This window comes from Sinocyclocheilus grahami, unplaced genomic scaffold (assembly GCF_001515645.1).
Source record: "Sinocyclocheilus grahami isolate Dianchi unplaced genomic scaffold, SAMN03320097.WGS_v1.1 scaffold116.1, whole genome shotgun sequence".
In the NCBI taxonomy this organism is placed as follows: domain Eukaryota; kingdom Metazoa; phylum Chordata; class Actinopteri; order Cypriniformes; family Cyprinidae; genus Sinocyclocheilus; species Sinocyclocheilus grahami.
The window spans coordinates 272,747-294,564 of record NW_015505295.1 but is presented as its reverse complement, the minus strand read 5'-3'; the positions used below and the strand labels follow the sequence as shown (position 1 = coordinate 294,564).

The 21,818-nt window shown below is 40.5% G+C and overlaps 1 protein-coding gene across 1 annotated transcript; it reads right to left on the bottom strand.

Moving 5' to 3' along the window:
- Positions 1-1,687: 1,687 nt before the first annotated feature.
- LOC107589469 (protein shisa-7) lies at positions 1,688-21,484 on the bottom strand. Its single transcript, XM_016277920.1, has 5 exons — positions 20,783-21,484; positions 14,331-17,302; positions 13,143-13,199; positions 5,545-5,730; positions 1,688-4,325 (listed from the first exon to the last, which is right to left on the bottom strand). The coding sequence occupies exons 2-5, from the start codon at positions 14,803-14,805 to the stop codon at positions 3,514-3,516; spliced, it is 1,530 nt and encodes a 509-aa protein (XP_016133406.1). The 5' UTR covers positions 14,806-17,302; positions 20,783-21,484; the 3' UTR covers positions 1,688-3,513.
- Positions 21,485-21,818: the final 334 nt, after the last annotated feature.

Genomic DNA, 21,818 nt, shown 5'->3' with positions numbered 1-21,818 from the left:
CGTTGTTGCAACCGTCCCAACATGCTGTCCCTAACCACAACATTGATGTAAAAGCTTGCCACAACATTACATAATTGTAATTTTATGGATTAATAAAAAACCCCTTTCAATAGTAAGGTATTTCTCTTTTTTATTTAAGTAAAAGTGGACTCATGTCAGTTCCATAAAATAGTAGATTTTTCTAATTTTAATTTTAAAAAAGTAAGACCATAATTGTAATTTTATGGATTAATAAAGAACCCCTTTCAATAGTAAGGTATTTCTCTTTTTTATTTAAGTAAAAGTGGACTCATGTCAGTTCCATAAAATAGTAGATTTTTCTAATTTTAATTTTAAAAAAGTAAGACTGATTACCACTCGGTTAACTGCTAGTTGGTCAAACTAGTTCTTAAGACAGTCTTAAGATAGTGGCTATGTTTATGCAATGGCCTCAGATCAGTAACCTTTCACAGATGTTAACGGAAGTAGGCTATTATTAAATTTCAGTGTCTTGATTTTGATTAAATTAATATTTTGTATTTCAAATGTATTGTAATAATTAACCAACACATGGTTGTTCCCCATTTACTATTCTTTGTTTTTATACAGCCAATTTAACTTATTAAAGACCATGTCTATGCACAAATAACATTAAGAAATTGCAAAATGATATTTAAGAATGGTTTTAATTACATTTTAATGAATGTTGCAACTGCCCCTGTGGACTGTTGCAACCGTTCCCGGTTGTGGGGTCAGTTGCAACACTTGACTTTGCCTATTCAAGTATAAATTGTATGTATATAATCATATGTGCACGTGTTACAGCAATGTGGGTGAGTAGCTGACTGATGTGGCTTTATTGTATTAAAATTCTGGCTTTCTAATGCAAAGTCTCTGAGAAACTAAAGCAAATGCAAAAAGTGTTGCAACCGTCTCCACTCTCCCCTAAACATGTAAAACCAACAAACATATTTAATAATTCATGAGAAAAAGTACACAAGTACACACCAATCTTTCTTAACGATGAGGATTTTATTTAAAAATAATAATAATTAAAGTTTTTGCTGTAAATATTTTATGCATGGCATTTTGGCATTTTCCCCCAGAAAATTTACAACAAGGTTTATGTATCTCATGGGAAAAACAAACAAACAAAAAAATTATATTTAAAAAAAAAAAGACACTAAATACTCTTGTGGTTATTTTGTTTTCCATAACTTTGGTGAATGCAGTGATTGAAAATGATTTTTTTTGTTAATTTTTGTGTTTTTTGCATTCAAAGAGACACTTAAAAATAAAATTATATTTTGGGTTTTCTGAAATGCACATTCTCTGACTTCACACAAAGCAAAAGTCAGATAAAATGCGAGATAAAGCATTCCAAAATAGACACTGAAATACACACAAGCACACAAATACAGACACACAAACTTGGACACATACACACCTTGACATCAGAAGTCAGCAATATGACATCATCAACACTGGCTTTGACATCTTCATGCGTTTTGTCTTTTCACTATGATTGCATCTGCTTTATTGTCGAGTTACAAAGGTTAGAATTCACTAGAAACTCAAATACAAACAGAAAACAGGAATTAAAAACAATTTCTAAAGTCACAGAGGAAAAAAAACAAAACAAAGTTTATAATCAAGAATATTAATAATATTGATGACTATATATTTATGTATATATATATATATATATATGCACATAAATTGGCATGTGTACATATTTGAACATTCGGGATTTAATTCAAATTTTTTTTACCTTTTTTTCAACGCCTTTAAATTGAGTTAAAGTTAATAAAAGCTTAAACATTGCAGAGTGATCTAAAATACTATATTATGGCCCAATAATCTTGCTCAGCCAGGTCGTTCTCAGACATTCCACCACAACAGTGTCCATTTGATGTGGAGACAGCTGAAAAAAACTGAAATTGCTAACAAAAAAGAAATTTTTCTTGAATATAGTATAGATAAACAAGACACTTTTTAATCCTAAATCCTAACTCATTGGTTAGATAATAATGCATCCTAGAGTGACACAGAGTGTTTGAAGTAGCTTTGCAGATTTTGTTCTATTTTTCTGTTTTGTACACTCATTGGCACGTAGCCTCTATGTTCCGCACAGCCGTGTCACGGGAAAAGATAAAAAGCCGTCAGAACACGGAAGCACAGACACAAATGAAGAAGTTTCAGAATAGCCCTTGGATTAAATTGTCCATTGTATAACCAACCCTTTCCCCTTTCCCCCCCAATACAACAGCTTGAGTAACAAATTAAGTTTGAAGAGTATGCTGTCTTATTTGACATTACTGCATGCCCATGATTAAATCTCAGCTCTTAATGCTTATAAATAACAGAACAACCGTAATGACTCCAGGACGTCATACGAAGCTGTTCTCTGATTGGTCAAACATGCAAGAAGGCGGCATGACTTCTATCACATTTTAATGGCTGAATTCATTTTCCAAATGTCTGTCTGCTCAAGCATTTTTAGTTCAGACTTGATTTCCCCATCAATGAATCCGACAGTCTTCTCATCATATTATAAAACAGCCAAAATTGTATCCACAATGCAAAAAAATCAAACTGACAAGTATTCATGTCAGTTTTGATTCACAGTCTCAATATAAGTGGCTAAAAATCTCTGATCATCAGTATAACACCCGTCTCCCAATGTTTTCCTCCATTATACTCCATTTGAATAAGCTCTAATATGGCTGATGGCATTTGGACTAATATTAACAGTGCAGACTAAAGAGTCAGGTCACAAAACGAGTGACATTTTTCAAGTTCTCAAGTTCTTCTCTCTGACGAATTACCAGTGTTTTCTTCACTTGATGGCAAACTGCTTAACGTGCACAATAATCCATTCCCAAGTCAAGGCAGATCTGATTTGAGACAGGTCAAATCATAGTTTCCGTGAGGTAATTCAGTGTACTATTGGACACATGTCAGTTTCATACAGTTTATCTCATTGTTCGCTTATTTTATTGATGATTGTGACGCACCTCTTTGAGAATAACACTTTGCATTGAATGAAACCAAACATTTGGAGGCAAGGCCAACTGTATCATTGGATTCAGGAAAAATACATTAACCCCTAAACCAATTGGCTTTTACATCAGCTCGAATGTACTAAATAGAGAAAACGGCCTATTCTAGTAATGAAACTTTTCCTTTTTGCATCTCCTCAGATCATGTCTAAATAGTGCCATCGAGACACTATATGCTACTCCCAGGTCAGAGGAGACCTGGGCCCTTCCTTCTTCACATTTCTATTTATGGAGAATTTGGCAATTTAGGGATCAACAGAATCACTTCTACTATGGTTTTTACATCCCTCTTTCTCTCAATAGCAATACACGGTGTATTCCATTCATTTGGGCCTGATTTCTGACCCCTTTCTTATTTCCTTCCTCCTTTCTAATCTTCAGCCTTCTTTACACTCCACCGTCTTCCCTCCCTTTGGCTTGCGCAATCACACCTCATCTATCCATCGTCTCCTTACCATCTTTCTTTTTGCGCTCACACGGTTACTTCATTCTTGCTCCCCGTCCTCAGTGCCTGACCTCCACCCCCTGCACCTCCTCCAGGAAGGAAATGCAGCTGTTCGATGGTGTTCTGGCGTTTCGTGGCGAAGGCCATCCGGCGAGCACTGTGCGCCATTGCTCCGGGTCCTCCTCCGGAGCCGTGGACCTCCCCCCATCCCAAAGACCCGGCCCCGTGGCCGGAGGACATGGTGGCGACCGTGTGGTCTTGCTCACGGCCGGAGGTAGGGTGCGAATTCATTTTGATCATGTGATGGCGGTCGAGCGAGGGCGTCACGCACACGTTCTGCTGGGATTGCGCTTTCTGGTGGTGCGTGAGACGAGACATGGTGGGCCCCATCCCGCCGTAATCACCCATCATTCGCTCCTCCAGGCGGTCTGGAGAGACCAGGAGGCGTTCATGAGACTTGCGTAAAGTCTGGGTGTTGGAGCTCTTGCTGGTGGTCATGTGTTTGTAGTACTGATGCTGCTGGTTCTTGGAGAGGTGTGAGAGAGTGTTCCCCTCCCCCAGCGTCAGAAGCTGGTCTTGGGACATCACCCGGCGAGGTGGTTTACTCATCGTGTCAAACGTGGGGTTGTACGGAGTCTGGGGTAGAGGATAGGGGTTGGGGGTGGAAGTGGGCACGTAGATGCGAGTGCAGGACGTGTTTAGCGGGAGGGTACCCCGGGCACCCAGTGTGAAGTCACCACCCCAGGGAAGGTGGTGCTGGGAGGAGTGAAAGCTGGGAGGAGCATTATCTGGCCTTCGCTTGGAGGTGTAATATCCAGAATATTCATCCATGTTTTTCTCTGTAGTAAGGAAATATGAAAATTAGTATCTTTCATAAATTTGACCCATTACTCCGGTCATTAACAAGCGTTTTGGTGATCAGACCACATTAAAATGATGCAATGTGATTGAATTTCTGAATACACATTTGGAAGTTGTCTGGCATGGATGTTAATCACATTTAATGAAGGTGTAATATGCAAATGTGTTTTCCACATTCAGCTATGCAAGTAATTTTATAATGCTAAAAATAATCGCTAAAAACGCTGGGTTGCAGATGTTTTGGTAACACCTCACAATTAGGCTCAGTTCGTTAACAGATCATGCATTAGGCCTTATGAACTAACAATGAACAATATTTTACAGCATTTATTAATGGTAGTTAATGCTAATTTTTATATTTCTATCCTTAATATTTAATATTAATAAAGCATATAGTTTAATATTAACAAAGTATATATTAATATAATATCTTAATATTTTAATAACAAAGAACAAGTATATATTTATGAATTATTTTAAACTAGATGCTGTAAAAATGGTTAATTTTTAGTTCATGACACTCAATGCGTTATCTTTAGTCAATATCTAAATACGTATTTAATTATTTAAACAAACTACAGGGTTAATAAAGAAAGGAACAGCATGACATGATGGAAAGAAATCTGAATAATCCATCACCATTTATAAAATTAATTTAAATTCATATATAACTGACATAATCTCAGTTTAGCAACCTCTTTTGTATTATGTATGTGGAGATTTGCATTTTGTGTGGTAAAGTGAGATCACACCATCCAATCACACTCAAGTTGAATGTGTAAAATGTAATCTGGCTAAAATACACAGATAGTATCCAGATATGAAATGTATGCTAATGCTAGGTATAAATAGAGGTTAATCTCAACCCTTTTTAAAAAGCCATTTTAGGCAAATACATTTTTGTTGTAGTAAGTTCCGATTTTTTTCAATTACAGTTTTCGAGCGTTGATTGAATATGAATATGATCAACTAAAATAATAATACTTTTTATTTATATAGCGCCTTTCGAAAAACCCAAATATATTTCTTCCCCAGTCATGCTGATAAAACTAAACATGCAAAAACTTTCCAATGCCACAGGGCATCCTTCCTAAAACAGTAGCGGCTGACCCCATGCTACACTCCCTCACAGAGACCCTCTGAGTAGTAGCAGTTCTGAAATGCAGTACACACTCTCTTTTTCAGACGCACACTCACCTAGTCTCTTGAGGGAGCTGTAGCGGTTGAGCTCTGGTTTCATGACGGTCTCGTATGATGGAGGTAGCTGGGCAAGGTTGTGGAAGGAGTGAGAGAAGGAGGGGTGATAGCCAGAATTATTGTGCTTGCTGGACAGCAGTGTTCCTGTTGAGGCCAGCTGGGTGTTGTTCATGCGTGGAACTCGCTCTAGGAGAGGAGAACAAAAGACAATAAGACAAACACCAACAACTGATGTGTTCAAAACATATCTATCTGGGTCGAATGTAGAATATGGGTGACTGGAACACTGAAGCTGCATCCCGAGTCTCTAAATGACGACGGCAGAATCACTTAGAATACAATGGAACTGGAACGTTTGTGTAGAGATGTGTGACTAGAATATGGTCTTATTCGTTGTTCCCTTAAATTTTATATATCCTTATATAATGATAATATCCTTATTCATGTGGTAATTTGTTCCACAGACACTTTTATAAGTAATTTGCAGTGCACGTAGAGAGAGAGTCCCCCCGGAGCTACCTTGGGTTAAGCACTTCAGATTAAATGTAGTCAAGGGCACAGTGGTCACAGGGGAACTCAGCAACTCTCCAGTTCATAGATCATCCTTGCTGAGATTTGAACTGAAGTACCTTGGAGTTAGCAGTCCAGTTCAGTCCACCAGCCCCAATTCGCCATGGCATGCAACATTTGCTATTTTGACTCGTGAAGTCAAAGGCTTTTAATTTTACTTTAGAATAAAACTGTTATGATTCTCACATATATGTTACAAAATATAGTATATAAATGTGACCCTAGACCACAAAACCAGCCACAAGGGTCGATGTTTGATATTGAAATGTGAAGATTTATATAATCTGAAAGCTGAATAAATAAGCTTCCTATTGAGGTATGGTTTTTTTAGGATATGACAATATTTGGCCGAGATACAACTATTTGAAAATCTGGAATCTAAAGGGGGCAAAAAAATCTAAATATTGGGAAAAGTTGTCCCAATTAAGTCCTTAGCAATACATTACTAATCAAAAATTAAGTTTTGATGTATTTATGGTAGGAAATTTACAAAGTATCTTCATGGAACCAGATTTTTACTTAATATCCTAATGATTTTTGGCAAAAAAAAAAAGAAAATATTATTTTGATCCATACAATGTATTGCTGGCTATTGCTACAATATACCCATCCGACTTATGACTGGTTTTGTGGTCCAGGGTCACAAATATCATATAGTATATAATATTATATGCTATATTTAATGATATGTATATAAATAAATGAAAATAAATAAATGTACAAAAAAAACCAAGAAGAACCCCCAAAAAAGTACATTATAAATGATGTGTTAATAAACAAAATTCCTCTTTCGGTTTTACAATTTCCTTTCCACCACCCACACTCCCAGAAACAAAACAATAAAAAAAGAAAAGAAGAAAAACAGACAAAATAATTTTATCTGGGATGTGAGCCATTTAGAAACTGAAATGAGAATGCATTTTAAGTTCGAATTCAGTTTCTTAGTATGAATTTGTATTGAGGTAGCATTTCAAGAAATGAAATATTTCAACTTCAAGTCTTGAAGACTGACAGATCATAGATAGATAGAACGATAGAATGATAGACAGTTCGAGTTCAAATCTTTATTGTCATTGTAACGTACAACGAAATTAAAGTGCCATCCAATCAGTGCATCACTCATGATCAACAAAACATATAAAAACAGCTAAATATTAAAAATAATAATAAAACACACACACACAGCATACATTGTCATTATTGCCCCGATCTCTTATTGCACATCAAATTATGTTTTAGCAGCATTGAGTGTGGTAACTGCTGTTGGATAAAATCTGTTCTTAAATCTATTAGTCCTTGTTTTAATTACTCTGTACCATCTACCTGACGGCAGCAATTCAAAGAATGAATGTCCAGGGTGTGAAGTGTCCTTTATAATGTTCTGGGCTTTTTTAAGGCAGCGGGAACGGTGTAATTCTTCCAGAGTGGGGAAAGGGCATCCAACGATCTTCTGAGCAGTTTTAATAACCCTCTGAAGTGTTTTCTTCTGTGCTACTGTGAAGCTACTGTACCATACACATATACAGTACGTGAGGTTGCTTTCAATGGAGCTCCGATAAAAGGAAACCAGCAGTCTCCGGGTGATGTTGTTCTTCCCGAGCACCCTCAGGAAGTGCAGTCTCTGCTGAGCCTTTTTCTGCAGCTCAGAGGCATTCACTCTCCCCAGTTGAGATCCTCCTCAATGTGGACTCCCAGAAAGCAGAAGTCCGACACCCTGTCCACCCAGTCCCCGCTGATGTACAGTTGCGAGATGTCTGTTTTCTTCCTCCTGAAGTCAATAATGACTTCCTTGGTCTTTGAGGTATTGAGTAGCAGATTGTTCTCTCCACACTATACTGTCATCCGCTCCACCTCGTCCCGATAAGCAGTATCATCCCCCCCGGAGATGAGCCCCACCACTGTGGTGTCGTCTGCAAATTTGATGATGGTATTACTGTGGTGGGTAGGGTACAATCATAGGTATACAGGGGGCTCAGCACACAGCCCTGTGGGGAGCCAGTGCTGAGACTAAAGGTCATTGCACACCGAAAATGTTGTCCGAAATTTTGGCACGTTAAAAAATAAATACGACCTCACGTTATGTCAATCACGTTTACACACTGCCTCGGAAATATTCGTTAAAAAAAATTCGGATCGGGTTTGATTTTTTCCGTTTTTTGCATCCGTAACAAGCATTTTGAGAGGTGTTTTGACAGTTCAGAGCCACCGTACAAGCGAACGCCAAAATCCAGAATAGCGACTGTCAAGTTCATCTACTTCGTCTCGCAGCACAAAGCACTGTAGATCCTTGCACACGGAGTTCACAGAAATTGGAACTTCGGAAATTGGAGTCTTCTTTTTAATATGTGGCTCTAGTATCGCTAGCAAAAGCATCAAACTGAGCCACTGACATCCTGAAGTAAACTTTGAATCGCCCAGGATAATCCCGCTGCTCCTGACGGGGAACTCTCTGTCCTCTCTATATCTCAGATTTGGATGGACCCAATATTTCCTTTCTTTTTCTTTTTTTAAGAAGCGAGAGGACAACAAAATCATCCTCACTGCTTGAAGACTCCATTTAGTGCTGTTTTGCGCATTGTTTCGCAACGGATTAATTAATACGCATCGGACTCTGTGTGCAAGGTTTCTGTGCGTGACGAATTTTTAGGATTTCAAATACGAAAGGACAACAAAATCATCCTCACTGCTTGAAGACTCCATTTAGTGCTGGTTTACGCATTGTTTCGCAACGGATGAATTAATACGCCTCGGACTCAGTGTGCAAGGTTTCTGTGCATGACAAATTTTTAGGATTTTGAATACGAAAAAAGGGAAAGGGCATCCAACGATCTTCTGAGCAGTTTTAATAACCCTCTGAAGTGTTTTCTTCTGTGCTACTGTGAAGCTACTGTACCATACACATATACAGTACGTGAGGTTGCTTTCAATGGAGCTCCGATAAAAGGAAACCAGCAGTCTCCGGGTGATGTTGTTCTTCCCGAGCACCCTCAGGAAGTGCAGTCTCTGCTGAGCCTTTTTCTGCAGCTCAGAGGCATTCACTCTCCCCAGTTGAGATCCTCCTCAATGTGGACTCCCAGAAAGCAGAAGTCCGACACCCTGTCCACCCAGTCCCCGCTGATGTACAGTTGCGAGATGTCTGTTTTCTTCCTCCTGAAGTCAATAATGACTTCCTTGGTCTTTGAGGTATTGAGTAGCAGATTGTTCTCTCCACACTATACTGTCATCCGCTCCACCTCGTCCCGATAAGCAGTATCATCCCCCCCGGAGATGAGCCCCACCACTGTGGTGTCGTCTGCAAATTTGATGATGGTATTACTGTGGTGGGTAGGGTACAATCATAGGTATACAGGGGGCTCAGCACACAGCCCTGTGGGGAGCCAGTGCTGAGACTAAAGGTCATTGCACACCGAAAATGTTGTCCGAAATTTTGGCACGTTAAAAAATAAATACGACCTCACGTTATGTCAATCACGTTTACACACTGCCTCGGAAATATTCGTTAAAAAAAATTCGGATCGGGTTTGATTTTTTCCGTTTTTTGCATCCGTAACAAGCATTTTGAGAGGTGTTTTGACAGTTCAGAGCCACCGTACAAGCGAACGCCAAAATCCAGAATAGCGACTGTCAAGTTCATCTACTTCGTCTCGCAGCACAAAGCACTGTAGATCCTTGCACACGGAGTTCACAGAAATTGGAACTTCGGAAATTGGAGTCTTCTTTTTAATATGTGGCTCTAGTATCGCTAGCAAAAGCATCAAACTGAGCCACTGACATCCTGAAGTAAACTTTGAATCGCCCAGGATAATCCCGCTGCTCCTGACGGGGAACTCTCTGTCCTCTCTATATCTCAGGATTGGATGGACCCAATATTTCCTTTCTTTTTCTTTTTTTAAGAAGCGAGAGGACAACAAAATCATCCTCACTGCTTGAAGACTCCATTTAGTGCTGTTTTGCGCATTGTTTCGCAACGGATTAATTAATACGCATCGGACTCTGTGTGCAAGGTTTCTGTGCGTGACGAATTTTTAGGATTTCAAATACGAAAGGACAACAAAATCATCCTCACTGCTTGAAGACTCCATTTAGTGCTGGTTTACGCATTGTTTCGCAACGGATGAATTAATACGCCTCGGACTCAGTGTGCAAGGTTTCTGTGCATGACAAATTTTTAGGATTTTGAATACGAAAAAAAACGCATACGAAAATTTCGGCCTTAAGGGCCATAGATGTATGTGAGCCCATTTTCACCCTCTGGCTGCGACCAGACAGGAAGCTCTTAATCCATGTACAGGTGGAGTATGGAAGTCCCAGGTCTACCAGTTTGTCCACCAGTTTGTGAGGGAGGATGGTAATAAACGCAGAGCTGTAATCCACAAAGAGCAGCCGCACGTATCTCCCCTCCTGCTCCAAGTGGGACAGCGCAGTCTGGAGGGCTGTAGCTATGGCATCCTCCATGGATCTGTTCGTCCTGTATGCAAACTGGTATGGATCAAAGGTCGGTGGAAAGAATGAAGTGATGTGACTCCGTACCAGTTTTTCAAAGCACTTCATCTGCAACTGGCCGGTAGTCATTGAAACTATTAATGTGGGGTTTCTTAGGCAGGGGAACTATGATGGAGGACTTCAGGCAGGGTGGTACCATGAACTGGGACAGGGACTGGTTGAAAATCCTGGTGAAGACTCCAGCCAGCTGGTCCACACAGTCCTTTAGCACGCGTCCAGCGTTACCGTCAGGTCCAGCAGCCTTTCTCGGGTTTATGGCCCGCAAAGTATGCCTCACTTCAAACTCCTCCACTGTGAGGGTGAAGTTGCTGTGGGCCGCAGGATGATGTGTGGCTGTGTCTGGTTGCTCCATCTCGAAGTGAGCAAAGAAGAAGTTCAGCTCCTCTGCCAGCAAGACGTTACCTTCTGCAGCACCGAGGTTAGTCCTGTAGTTGGTGAGATGCTGGACTCCCTGCCACACCTGCCTGCTGTTGTTGCTGTCCAGGTGGTCTTCGATCCTCCTCTTATAGTCCAATTTGGCCTCTCTGATGCCTCTCTTCAGGTTAGCTTGGGCCACACTGTAGAGAGCCCTGTCGCCACACCTGAAGGCGGTGTTCCTTTCCTTCAGTAGCCGCCGAACATCACCGTTCATCCAGGGCTTCTGGTTGGGATAGACCTGGATGCATTTGTCCACAGTGACGATATCTATGCAGTTCTTAATGTAACACAGAACACTGTCCGTGAACACCTCCAGGTCTGGATGTTCAAAGACATCCCAGTTAGTCCTGTCAAAACAGTCCTGTAGCTGCCGAGAGGCACCCTCGGGCCAAGTTTTTACAGTCTTTGTGATGGTAAGAGCCGTTTTCCTGAGGGGGGCATATGCAGGGATTAAAAGCAGAGACATGTGGTCCGACTGGCCCAGGTGTGGTAATGGTCAAGCCCTTTAGCCTAGCTTGATGTTCGAGTAGACCTTGTCCAGTATGTTAGCTCCTCTAGTAGCACACTTTGCATGCTGATGAAATCTAGGAAGCACTGACCCAAGATCTGCATGATTAAAGTCCCCTGCTAGGATATGCACAGCATCAGGATACCTGCTCTGCTGACTGCTTATACTGTCATGTAAGAGTCCGATAGCCGAGTTAGCATTAGCATCCGGTGGGATGTAAACAGCACTTATCATGACCACAGTGAACTCTCTCGGGAGGTAAATGGGCCTGCATTTAATAGTCACATACTCCAGATCTGGGGAGCAGTGACTGTCTACAGTTGCTATTGACAAACAGATAGCCCCCCTCCCCTGCTCTTACCGGAGTCCCTTGTCCTGTCATGACGCTGTGCTGTGTAGCCTACTAGCTCAATAGCAGAGTCCGGGATGAATGAATGAAGCCAGGTCTCTGTGATCAACAGAATGCAGCTGTCCTTCATGATGTTGTTAGTCACAACCTGTAGCCTCAGTTCATCCATCTTGTTGGCGAGTGATCTGGTGTTTGTCAGAAAAAGGCTGGGAAGCGGTGGTCTGTGTGGCTGCCTCTGTAACCTAGCTAAAGTGCCGGCCCTACAGCCTCGCTTCCGCTTCCTCTCCCTTTGCCTTCGCCACCTCACCGCGGGGATGGAAATCCATGGAGAGCCGGGGCTCCTCGCTATATCCACCGGGATCTTATGTGAACGGAGAAACTCGGCTGTAACACTCTGCTCATAACAAACTCCTATCTTAAGGAGATCATGTTCGCCCGACAGAATGACCATAGGACGAGAAACAACATGTACATAAATCGCCAAACAAAGCACAGACTAGAGAAGCACTGGTCCGCTGCAACAGTGTGTGCCGCCAACTTGCGATATAGATAGATAGATAGATAGATAGATAGATAGATAGATAGATAGATAGATAGATAGAGATTTTGCCAAAGTGAAAACAGAAGGTGGAATCCAGAACATGAAGATGTTTTTCTCCCAATCTATGGGTTAAATGTAATATTCATGTGCTTAAGACCCGACAGAATGACCATAGGACGAGAAACAACATGTACATAAATCGCCAAACAAAGCACAGACTAGAGAAGCACTGGTCCGCTGCAACAGTGTGTGCCGCCAACTTGCGATATAGATAGATAGATAGATAGATAGATAGATAGATAGAGATTTTGCCAAAGTGAAAACAGAAGGTGGAATCCAGAACATGAAGATGTTTTTCTCCCAATCTATTGGTTAAATGTAATATTCATGTGCTTAAGATAAATATAAATGAATAACATACATAAACATGAAGAAAAGACACACCACATTTTGGCATTCTGCTACTAGGCATGCCATCACATTTACTGAAGCTTTGACTGGTGCAAACAGCGCTGGGTGCAGGACAAACAGCAAGAAAATAGCTCAGGGTGGCAACAGAGTGGGAGGGCATGAGCAAACACACTCGAACCAACGAGACCAAGCCAAAGCATAGGCAGTGACAAATACACACAGACAAATCTGAAGCTTTCTTACTGGTGCTCTCACACAAGTGACACATTTGCACACTCTGCCTAAGCTCCTTGGCTTACCGATAGTAGCTGTGTGTTTAGGACTGGACCCAGTCTGGCCAAAACTGTGTTTCCCAGCTGTAAGAGAGCAGAGTGAACACTGATCCACTCCCAGGTCAGAAAATGCGAGGCCGCTTAGCATGTTTAATATCTCCACTTAAAAATGGTTTTCAGTGGCCTGCACAATATCTATCAGTAAAAAATAACGTTCCAGTTATAACGAATGAAACAGTCTAGACTGCAAGCACTTATGTCAGTGATGCAGTTTTCTTGCTTTTACCACTGTGCTTGCTTGCACTACAGTCATATTTCAATTTCAATAATGGTGATATAAAAAATAGAAAATATTCTTACAACTGATTGAAAAGACTAAAAGACTCTCATCACTGATTGGACAGACCTCCTGCAGCACATTTAAAAAGCATGTGTTCTGTTAGCAACTGCAGCCAAACATTGAAAACTTGAGAGTGAAAACAGACAAATCATAACAAAATGGACTCAACCCTAAAAAGAACATCAACTGTGAAATCAGGGATAAATAGCACAAACAATGAGGTGTGCATCCCCATAATATTATTAATTTTACCTTTTACCTTTGGTCTCCACAGTTTTAAATATTTGGTTACATCCTTAACATTAATTAAAGTGATTTTTTCTTGCATATGAATTATTAAACAAAACATTTGGAAAGTATTAATGAATTTTATGAATATATATATATATATATATATATACACACACACATATATGTTCAAAATGTTTTATTAAGCAAGGATGGAGTAAATTATTCAAAAATGATAGTAAATTAGTTTATAATGTTGCTACAAAAGATTTCTTTCAAATAAATTATGTTCGTTTAAACTTTCTATTGATCAAGGAATCCTGAAACATTATATTATGGTTTCTACAAAAATATTAAGCAGCACAACTGTTTTCAACATTGATGATAAGTCTGAAGGATCACTAAAACCTGGAGTTGCCATCACTAGATTATTTTATGTTATAATATTTCACAAAATTAAATGCAGCCTTGTTGAGAAACAGAGACTTCTTACCAAAACATTAAAATAAATCTTTTACAGATCCCAAACTTTTGAACGTATAGCGTGAACGTGTTTTGAAATGTAAACATTTCAATTTAAATTCACTAACGACTCTGTCCTGAAATATGAAAAGCATCTGTTAATCACTTAATAGGTTTAAGTGAGCGGTAATTAGTGCAGGAGTCTTGGTCTAGACGGCTGCGCTGGTGCTCGCAGCAGAAGCGATAATGACAGGTTCCGCAGCAGTAGATGTAGGTGCCCTTGGTGCAGTTGAAAGTGTTGTCGAACTGTCCCATCACATCGTAGTAGCCCTGACACACGTCCACATCCACCAGGCGCCGAGGAGGAGGGGCCACCTGCGCGGCGCCCAGCGGGGGCTTCAGGGCATCGGCCGTCACATTGCGGGGTAGCATAATCTGCGGCAGGGGTCTCGGAGGGACCTCGGCTGCCTCTGGCTCTGCCGCCATGGCTGCTGCCTCCTTGCCCCTCACATCGGGCTGAGGGAACTTGCGGCTGCGTCCTCGCAACAGAAGCAGCACCGGACCCCCATTCATGGAGGAGCGTTCCGAGGTAATAGTCACTGTGGAGACCACAGGGCCAAACAGGAAGAAAAGCAAGATGGCAGCGGGTGGCATCTTCATACAATGGGCGTTTATTTTATCAAAGATGAAAAAAATGTGAAGCCTTCGTACAAAAGACTTCAGAGGACTACAAAAAGCTGTCAGTGTGGCAATATATAAGACATGTAGACAAGTTAATCTCTCTTTCACATGTGCATACACTAGTATGCAAATAATTTCATATGCAAAATGCACATCCAAGTGCGGGAGCTCGGGTTAAAGAAAATAAGCAAGAGACTCTCAGTTAAGGTGTAAACATATTTCTGAGGAAATTATTAACTAGAATGAGGTAAATCTATATAAAAGTTTTATGCGTAATGGGTGAGAGCTGGAATGTTTGAAAATTTTGATTTGGCACAAAATTAAATATTTGGAATCTTCTCAATTAGCAAATTGTATAAAACAACAGCTTTAAAAATATGGAAATGACTCAAATGCAAGATGTAATGAACAAATATTTGAGTCTTTTGTTGCAAGCAATTTAGTCCTGTAAACAAAATGTATATTTTACCAATGTAAACCTTTTAAAGTGTCACAAAGTCATGGGAACAGCTTCTTCTTAAAGGTGGTTTTGTTTAAGTCTGTGTAACTGAACTGATCTATGGCACTAACAATTCATTCAAGACTCAATCGGAGTTCACCTTATGGGCAACGTGTAAACATTTCTGTTCGAGTGTAAACCAAATGTTTTCTATTCTGGTTGGCACTTCAGTTCGACTCACTAAACAACTGTATAGAAAGAAACAGTTACTAGTGCTCAGCTATTCCGTGTGACTTGTAAACAATTGTCATCGTCAGCTCCAAGAACTAATGTCGTCTTGTAAACAAATCTCAGTTGGTTGCCGCTTTAGGCTTTAATCGTCAATGAGAATGTCTTGTGAGACTAACAAGAATACCTTTCAAGGTCATTGAGGTTCTGTTGTGCAGTCCACATAATCAGGCTAACATTGTCAGTTCTCAAGAAAAATACTAAGTACTTCATCTTTTTTCGAGTTTCAGGAGGAAGTCATTGAGGCTAGAGATAAAGGTAGGACGAAGCGATGAGCGAGCAATTTTAAGAGTTCAGAAAAGAGCTGATCTTTTCTCTAAAGGCGGCACCACGGGACAAAGGCTCATTACGAAGGCTTTGGAAGAGTGTAGGTCGGTTAGGGCACTCACGAAGTGTAACAAGCAGCAGGTATATATTAGTTCCTGGTTTGATGACACAAGTCAGGCCAGAAAGGAAGAAGTGTTCAGGAAAGGAAGAGAGAAAATGGAAGGATGGACTGAGTCTAGGTAAAGTTTGAGGGTCTATGTGTGTTGGACCCTCTTGCGTGAGTGTCTCTGCTCTGGATTTAGCTCAACCCAACAGAATAAAACAAACGGGGGCTTGGGCCCAGTTCTGGCAGGACAGCATGGTTGAGCCCACTGAACAGGCATGAACAAGTCAGGATTCATCCGTCAATGTGGAACACGTGGAGATCGTCAAGCAAACGCACCAAAAGACCTATCCTAAATGTTAAAGAGCGTCTTTTCAAGTAGTGGGACAACTTCAAACGTCGTCCCACTGTCAACACAGTAAACGCGTCAATGGCTCGCTGGTGAATATGGCAGATTATGGAACATCAAACCTGGACCACCGTTGAACATGAACACAAATATTCCTGAATATACCCATGCAGCTGCTCTTCCCGAATGACCAAGCCGAATCCTCGCAGTGATGGCAGGGATCTTGACGTTAGTATGGCTATGAGACGTATGGCTTCAGTATCTAAACCCTTCAGGGACTTCTGATGGTTCTGCTCTAAATGTGCAGAGTCTGTAGAGGAGGGAGGAGCAAACGAGATGGATGACTAAAGAGATCTGATGGAGAGGATGAGTTCAACGGGCCTTTGTGAGAGGAACGGACGACTAATCAACAGAATTAGCAGCAGCTCACTTTGGAAAGTTTAATGAGGCTTGTGCCAGCCATCCATAAGCCCGTCCATCCATCGATCAATCGATCAGGATCCAAACTCTCTCAGGCTAATGCATTCGTAACGGCCACTCTTACATAAAGCATGTTTAACCAATAATGTACTGTTTTCCCTATTTTGGGGAGTGAAAGCTGCTTGTTGTTTTTGACTTAAACCAAGTGATGCACATATAAACTTTCCACCTTGGGAACCGTTACATGCTATTATAGTAAAAAAAGACTAATAGTGAAGGTAAGGTAAAAATTGTGAACTAATGTCAGTGGAAATTGAGTTTCAATGGCTTAAATAAAACTGCAAAAATACTAGTGAAATAATTTCTTGCTTCTGGTTGGCACGGTTAGTGTTTGGCACTGGTTTTGGTAGCAAAAAGTCAAAGAGAAAATCTTCAATCTGTGCAAATCAACATCCTTTCAAAAAGCCCCTGGTTCACAAAGACAGTGCTAGTTCATCTGCTTTAGAAAAGAAGACGACTTGTATTCCTGGCCAGGACTCCAGTCGTTTTCATCCAGGCTGATGGCTCTTCGTCTTGGCTTCTGTTTTCCTTTGCAAGTCTTGGATTTTCACTGAAAGACAAAAGGAAGTTAAGAATTAATCAAATACCTGATCTGTAATGAGCTAAAATGCCCAACATGATATATCACAATCAGCACAGTACAAGAAATGAAAATATAGGAAATGAACAGATGCAATACATACTGTATCAAGGTGCATACATTGACAACATCTTTTACAACATCTGAACAAATTTTAATGCATTAGTTTTTGCAATACTTTATGTATTCACAACCCCAACGTCTTATTAATATTCCTTCTACCAATTAATTTTTGAAATTATCACATGCTGTAGACATGTTTCTTAATACAACAAACATTATAATAATTAGGCAATAATTTCAGTGGGCAGCACTGCTTCATGTTAATGAAACTTGGAATAAAATCAAAATAGGATGATGAACAGAAGAAGATCTTGATATTAAGGAGCTTTAGGCACAACACAGAATTGCATTGTTTACAAGTGCCAATTCACGTCACAACGTGCAATAATCCTGCTTTAAATGTAACCTATCCTCTTAAAATTTAAAGTCAGAAGTAATAGTTTCATTGTTTTTTTAACATAATTGCATTATGTGAAGCAGTAGCTGTACTGATGCCAGACTATTTTTTGTTTAAATAAGTGAAAATAAATCAAATTAAATAGTGTTTTTTAATGTAATTTACTGAATTATCCAAATGATACATTACCATATAGTTATTTAATAAGCCATATTTCTTCAATTTTCCCATTAAAATAATTATATTGTACAATAAACTAGCTATATATACACACCATAACAGTGATATAAAATTACTCACTCTGTGATAAAAGATTTTGGTTATAATTCTGACACTGACATATGTGACCCTGGACCACAAAACCAGTCATAACAAGTAGCACAGGTATATTTTTAGCAATAGCCAACAATACATTGTATGGGTCAAAATTACTATTATTATTTTTCTTTTATGCCAAAAATCATTAGGATATTAAGTAAAGCTCATGTTCCATGAAGACATTTTGTACATTTCCTACCATAAATACATAAAAACTTAATTTTTGATTAGTAATATGCATTGCTAAGGACTTCATTTGGACAACATTAAAAAAATTTTTTTTGCATCCTCAGATTCCAGATTTCAAATAGTTGTAGACCCTTATGACTGGTTTTGTGGTTCAGGGACACACATACAGTGGGTACGGAAAGTATTCAGACAAAGGGTCTGAATACTTAGGACCATGTGATATTTCAGTTTTTCTTTTTTAATAAATCTGCAAAAATGTCAACAATTCTGTGTTTTTCTGTCAATATGGGGTGCTGTGTGTACATTAATGAGGAAAAAAAAATAACTGAAATGATTTTAGCAAATGGCTGCAATATCACAAAGAGTGAAAAATGTAAGGGGGTCTGAATACTTTCCGTACCCACTGTATATACTGTATATATATACATATATATATACACACACACACACACACACACATTCAATCATGCAATTATGACAATCAAGAAACTATTTAAAATTTGTGACAATTATATCAGGTTCGAATACGCTTGTATGTTGTTTCTATTCAACAAAACCAAAGTCATCCAAAATCATATGGCTGTGAATCCCATCATCCTCCACGATCAACAAGGTGCAAAGCGTATGCAATATGCACACCATATTTTCTGCATATAGTAGTGCGACCTCAGCTTTCTCACATACTGAGTCACACATTACGGCAGTGAATAACATGCTCATGTTAGCATAGCTGATGCAATACAGTGAATCTTAAACCCTCAATGACAGCACCAGGCTCAAAATCTGGTACAAAACAGTGTAAAAACGCCACTAAAAAGGCTTGTGGGAACATACTGAAGGCTTAATACATTCAAAGAGGTGCAGCTTTGGACGAAGGGAGAGAGGAAGCGGGGGGTGACACAGACACAGATGTGTGCCGAGTGGGGGGTTGGCAGGGCAGAGAGAGACCCTATTGAGAGGAGAAGAGAAGACAGGAAGGATGCAGGGATGGGGGAGGAAGGGTCTTTGGGACCCTTATAGAAGAAGGGACGAGGGGAAAAGAGCAAGGCTACGCACCTTTCAACGGTCCCTAACATGCAGCAACCAAGTGCATCTTATGCCCTTTCGTTTTACAGCGCGCTTTACGCTCACCGAGATGCCTCTTTTACGGAGTTGCCATCGGCAACGCCTTGTGTGGCTAATGATGTGAAGCGGAGAGACAGGGTCCTGGAAGCACGGGCTGCCTCACAGATGTGCTGTACAGCATCTGCACATACTCCTCTGACACACATGCACACTAACTCTCCAAAGATGGCCTGAGCGTGCCACACTACACGCCTCTCGTCCTTCCTTCTCTCTCAAACACTCTTTATTTTTCCCAATCTGTTTGTCAGAGCGTGGGTCGAGAGTGTTCTCTTAGAATAGCTCTGCTGCAGTGAGTGAGATAGAGAGGGATGTGACATAGCGATGGGCAGATGGATCACCTCGCTTAGCTCGCTCATTTTATCCTCCCTTTGCGGTAAATATCCTACATGCTTCTTCCTATAAGCGAGCACAGTACACATCTCCACTCAGCCGCCTCTTCCTCTCCATTCCCCACCCCCTTCATCCTCCTCATCATCACCATCAACCCTGTTTCTCTGACTCAGGAGGATGGGAGGCATCTGTCCCATCCACAAACAGGTGCAGATGACAGATGTCAGGCCAATATGCAGCCCATTACCATTTTACTTGAGCGAGCACACACTGAAATGGGGATGGAGGGATGAAGGTTAGAAAGAGGACAGTAGGCCTTGGGAGACAAAATGAAAGTATCTTAGGATTTAGGGAAATTGTGGTAGTTAGCAACAAGTCCTAGTGCAAAAAAGCTGTGTGCTGTTATTTACAGATGGACACGAACAAAAGAAACGAACAAAGACATCTAATAGTCAACTGATGAGTGAAGGATTTGCTTAATTATTACATTTTGCGACACTTGAATGCTGGTGTTCACAATGCGCCACAGTTAGAAGTGACAGAAGCCGTTAACAAACAAACAAACAGACATGCTAGTTTTTCTGTCACACAGCGAGCACTTTCCATTGACTTCTATTGTTGTTATACTGAGATAATTACATTTTCGTTCCCTTACCCCTAAAGTTATCCTTACCTTATCGCAGCTTTAGTTTTCGTTTAGCATTATTTAGTCCACAAATCCTGACCCACACACACACACACTATAGCAAGCTATACACCACAGCAGCAGCATCATGGCATGGAAATTAAAATTCCAGTGGCGGACGACACACGCTGTGCGACACCAATCCCCATGACATGTATTCATTCCCAAATCTTATGTTCGTTATGAATACTCCCTATTTAGCTCATAAAAATGTCTTTACACACAGAAAATAAGCAAAACCCGCAAAGCAAGGGCTGTAACGAGCGAGCTATGTGTATGCGATCCTTGCGCACGTTGCAGCAGTAGCAGCATCAGATGGGAACAAAATGAAGGCACGTCTTACCTGCGTGTGTTGCAACAGCTGCCCGCTTCGAATCTGTGGGAAATGATGCGGAGACTGAAGGAAATGTGACACAATAACCGTTCAAAGTTATTGTTGCCCTCTCTTGTCTGACAGCAAATTGAATGAGATGATGCAGCACTCGCAGTATTCACAGAGATGGGGTCTTGCGTTTCTTTACAGCTCTTGGTTCGTAGAAAAAGACGCAGTTTTGTGGCATTGGCGATGGGAGAGCATCTCATTTAAAGGCGAATAAATCCTGGATGGTCTACAAAAAAATGTCAGTTTCAAAATATAGTTTTCATTGAGTCATAAAAAGACGAAAGGAATAAGTGGACGTCCAAATATTAGCAAAAAATATCGACCGTGCGTAATTTACAGTCCAACGAGAAAATAAAACGCATAATATTCCGTGCATCCAGGTCAAAATTGTGTGGGGTTTTTTTCATATAAAACGCTATTGACTATGCACAGTCTAATCCGTGAGTTGCCAAATAAGCATAAAACAGCTGATTAATTAGACGTGCCCGGTAATTTCCGTTTCCCTACTATTTAAATGACCGTATTATTCCGCTTTCACCACAAATTCAACGGGCTCCACACTCACTAATAGAGATCTACCTCCGCGCCACGGAAACGCAATTGCTCCCACAAAGGTCCGCTTCGCTCAGTTTACATCAATCGATTGGAGCGAACAGATGCTTGCGCGTGGTTTCATGTGCTACATGTTGGAAATGACCTGCCAATCGCTGGCACGCGTTATTGGCCGAGAACGTCTTTCTACGCGAGCTGGGTTTTTAGGGAAAATCAACAGTCGCTCGTGCGCAGAATGGCAGAGATTCTAACTCCTAAACGCGTGCTAGATTTTAACTTATTTGTGCGTGAAAGAAATGAAGAACAGGATGAGTTAAAATAATAGAGCTTAGGTCTTCCATTTGCGCGAGAGAAATGTATAGGCTATAAAAAGTGTTGCGCCGATGGTTGCTGTGGTAACCGCAGCATCCCTTGACGGATCTGGATTGATAGTGAATCTGAAGAA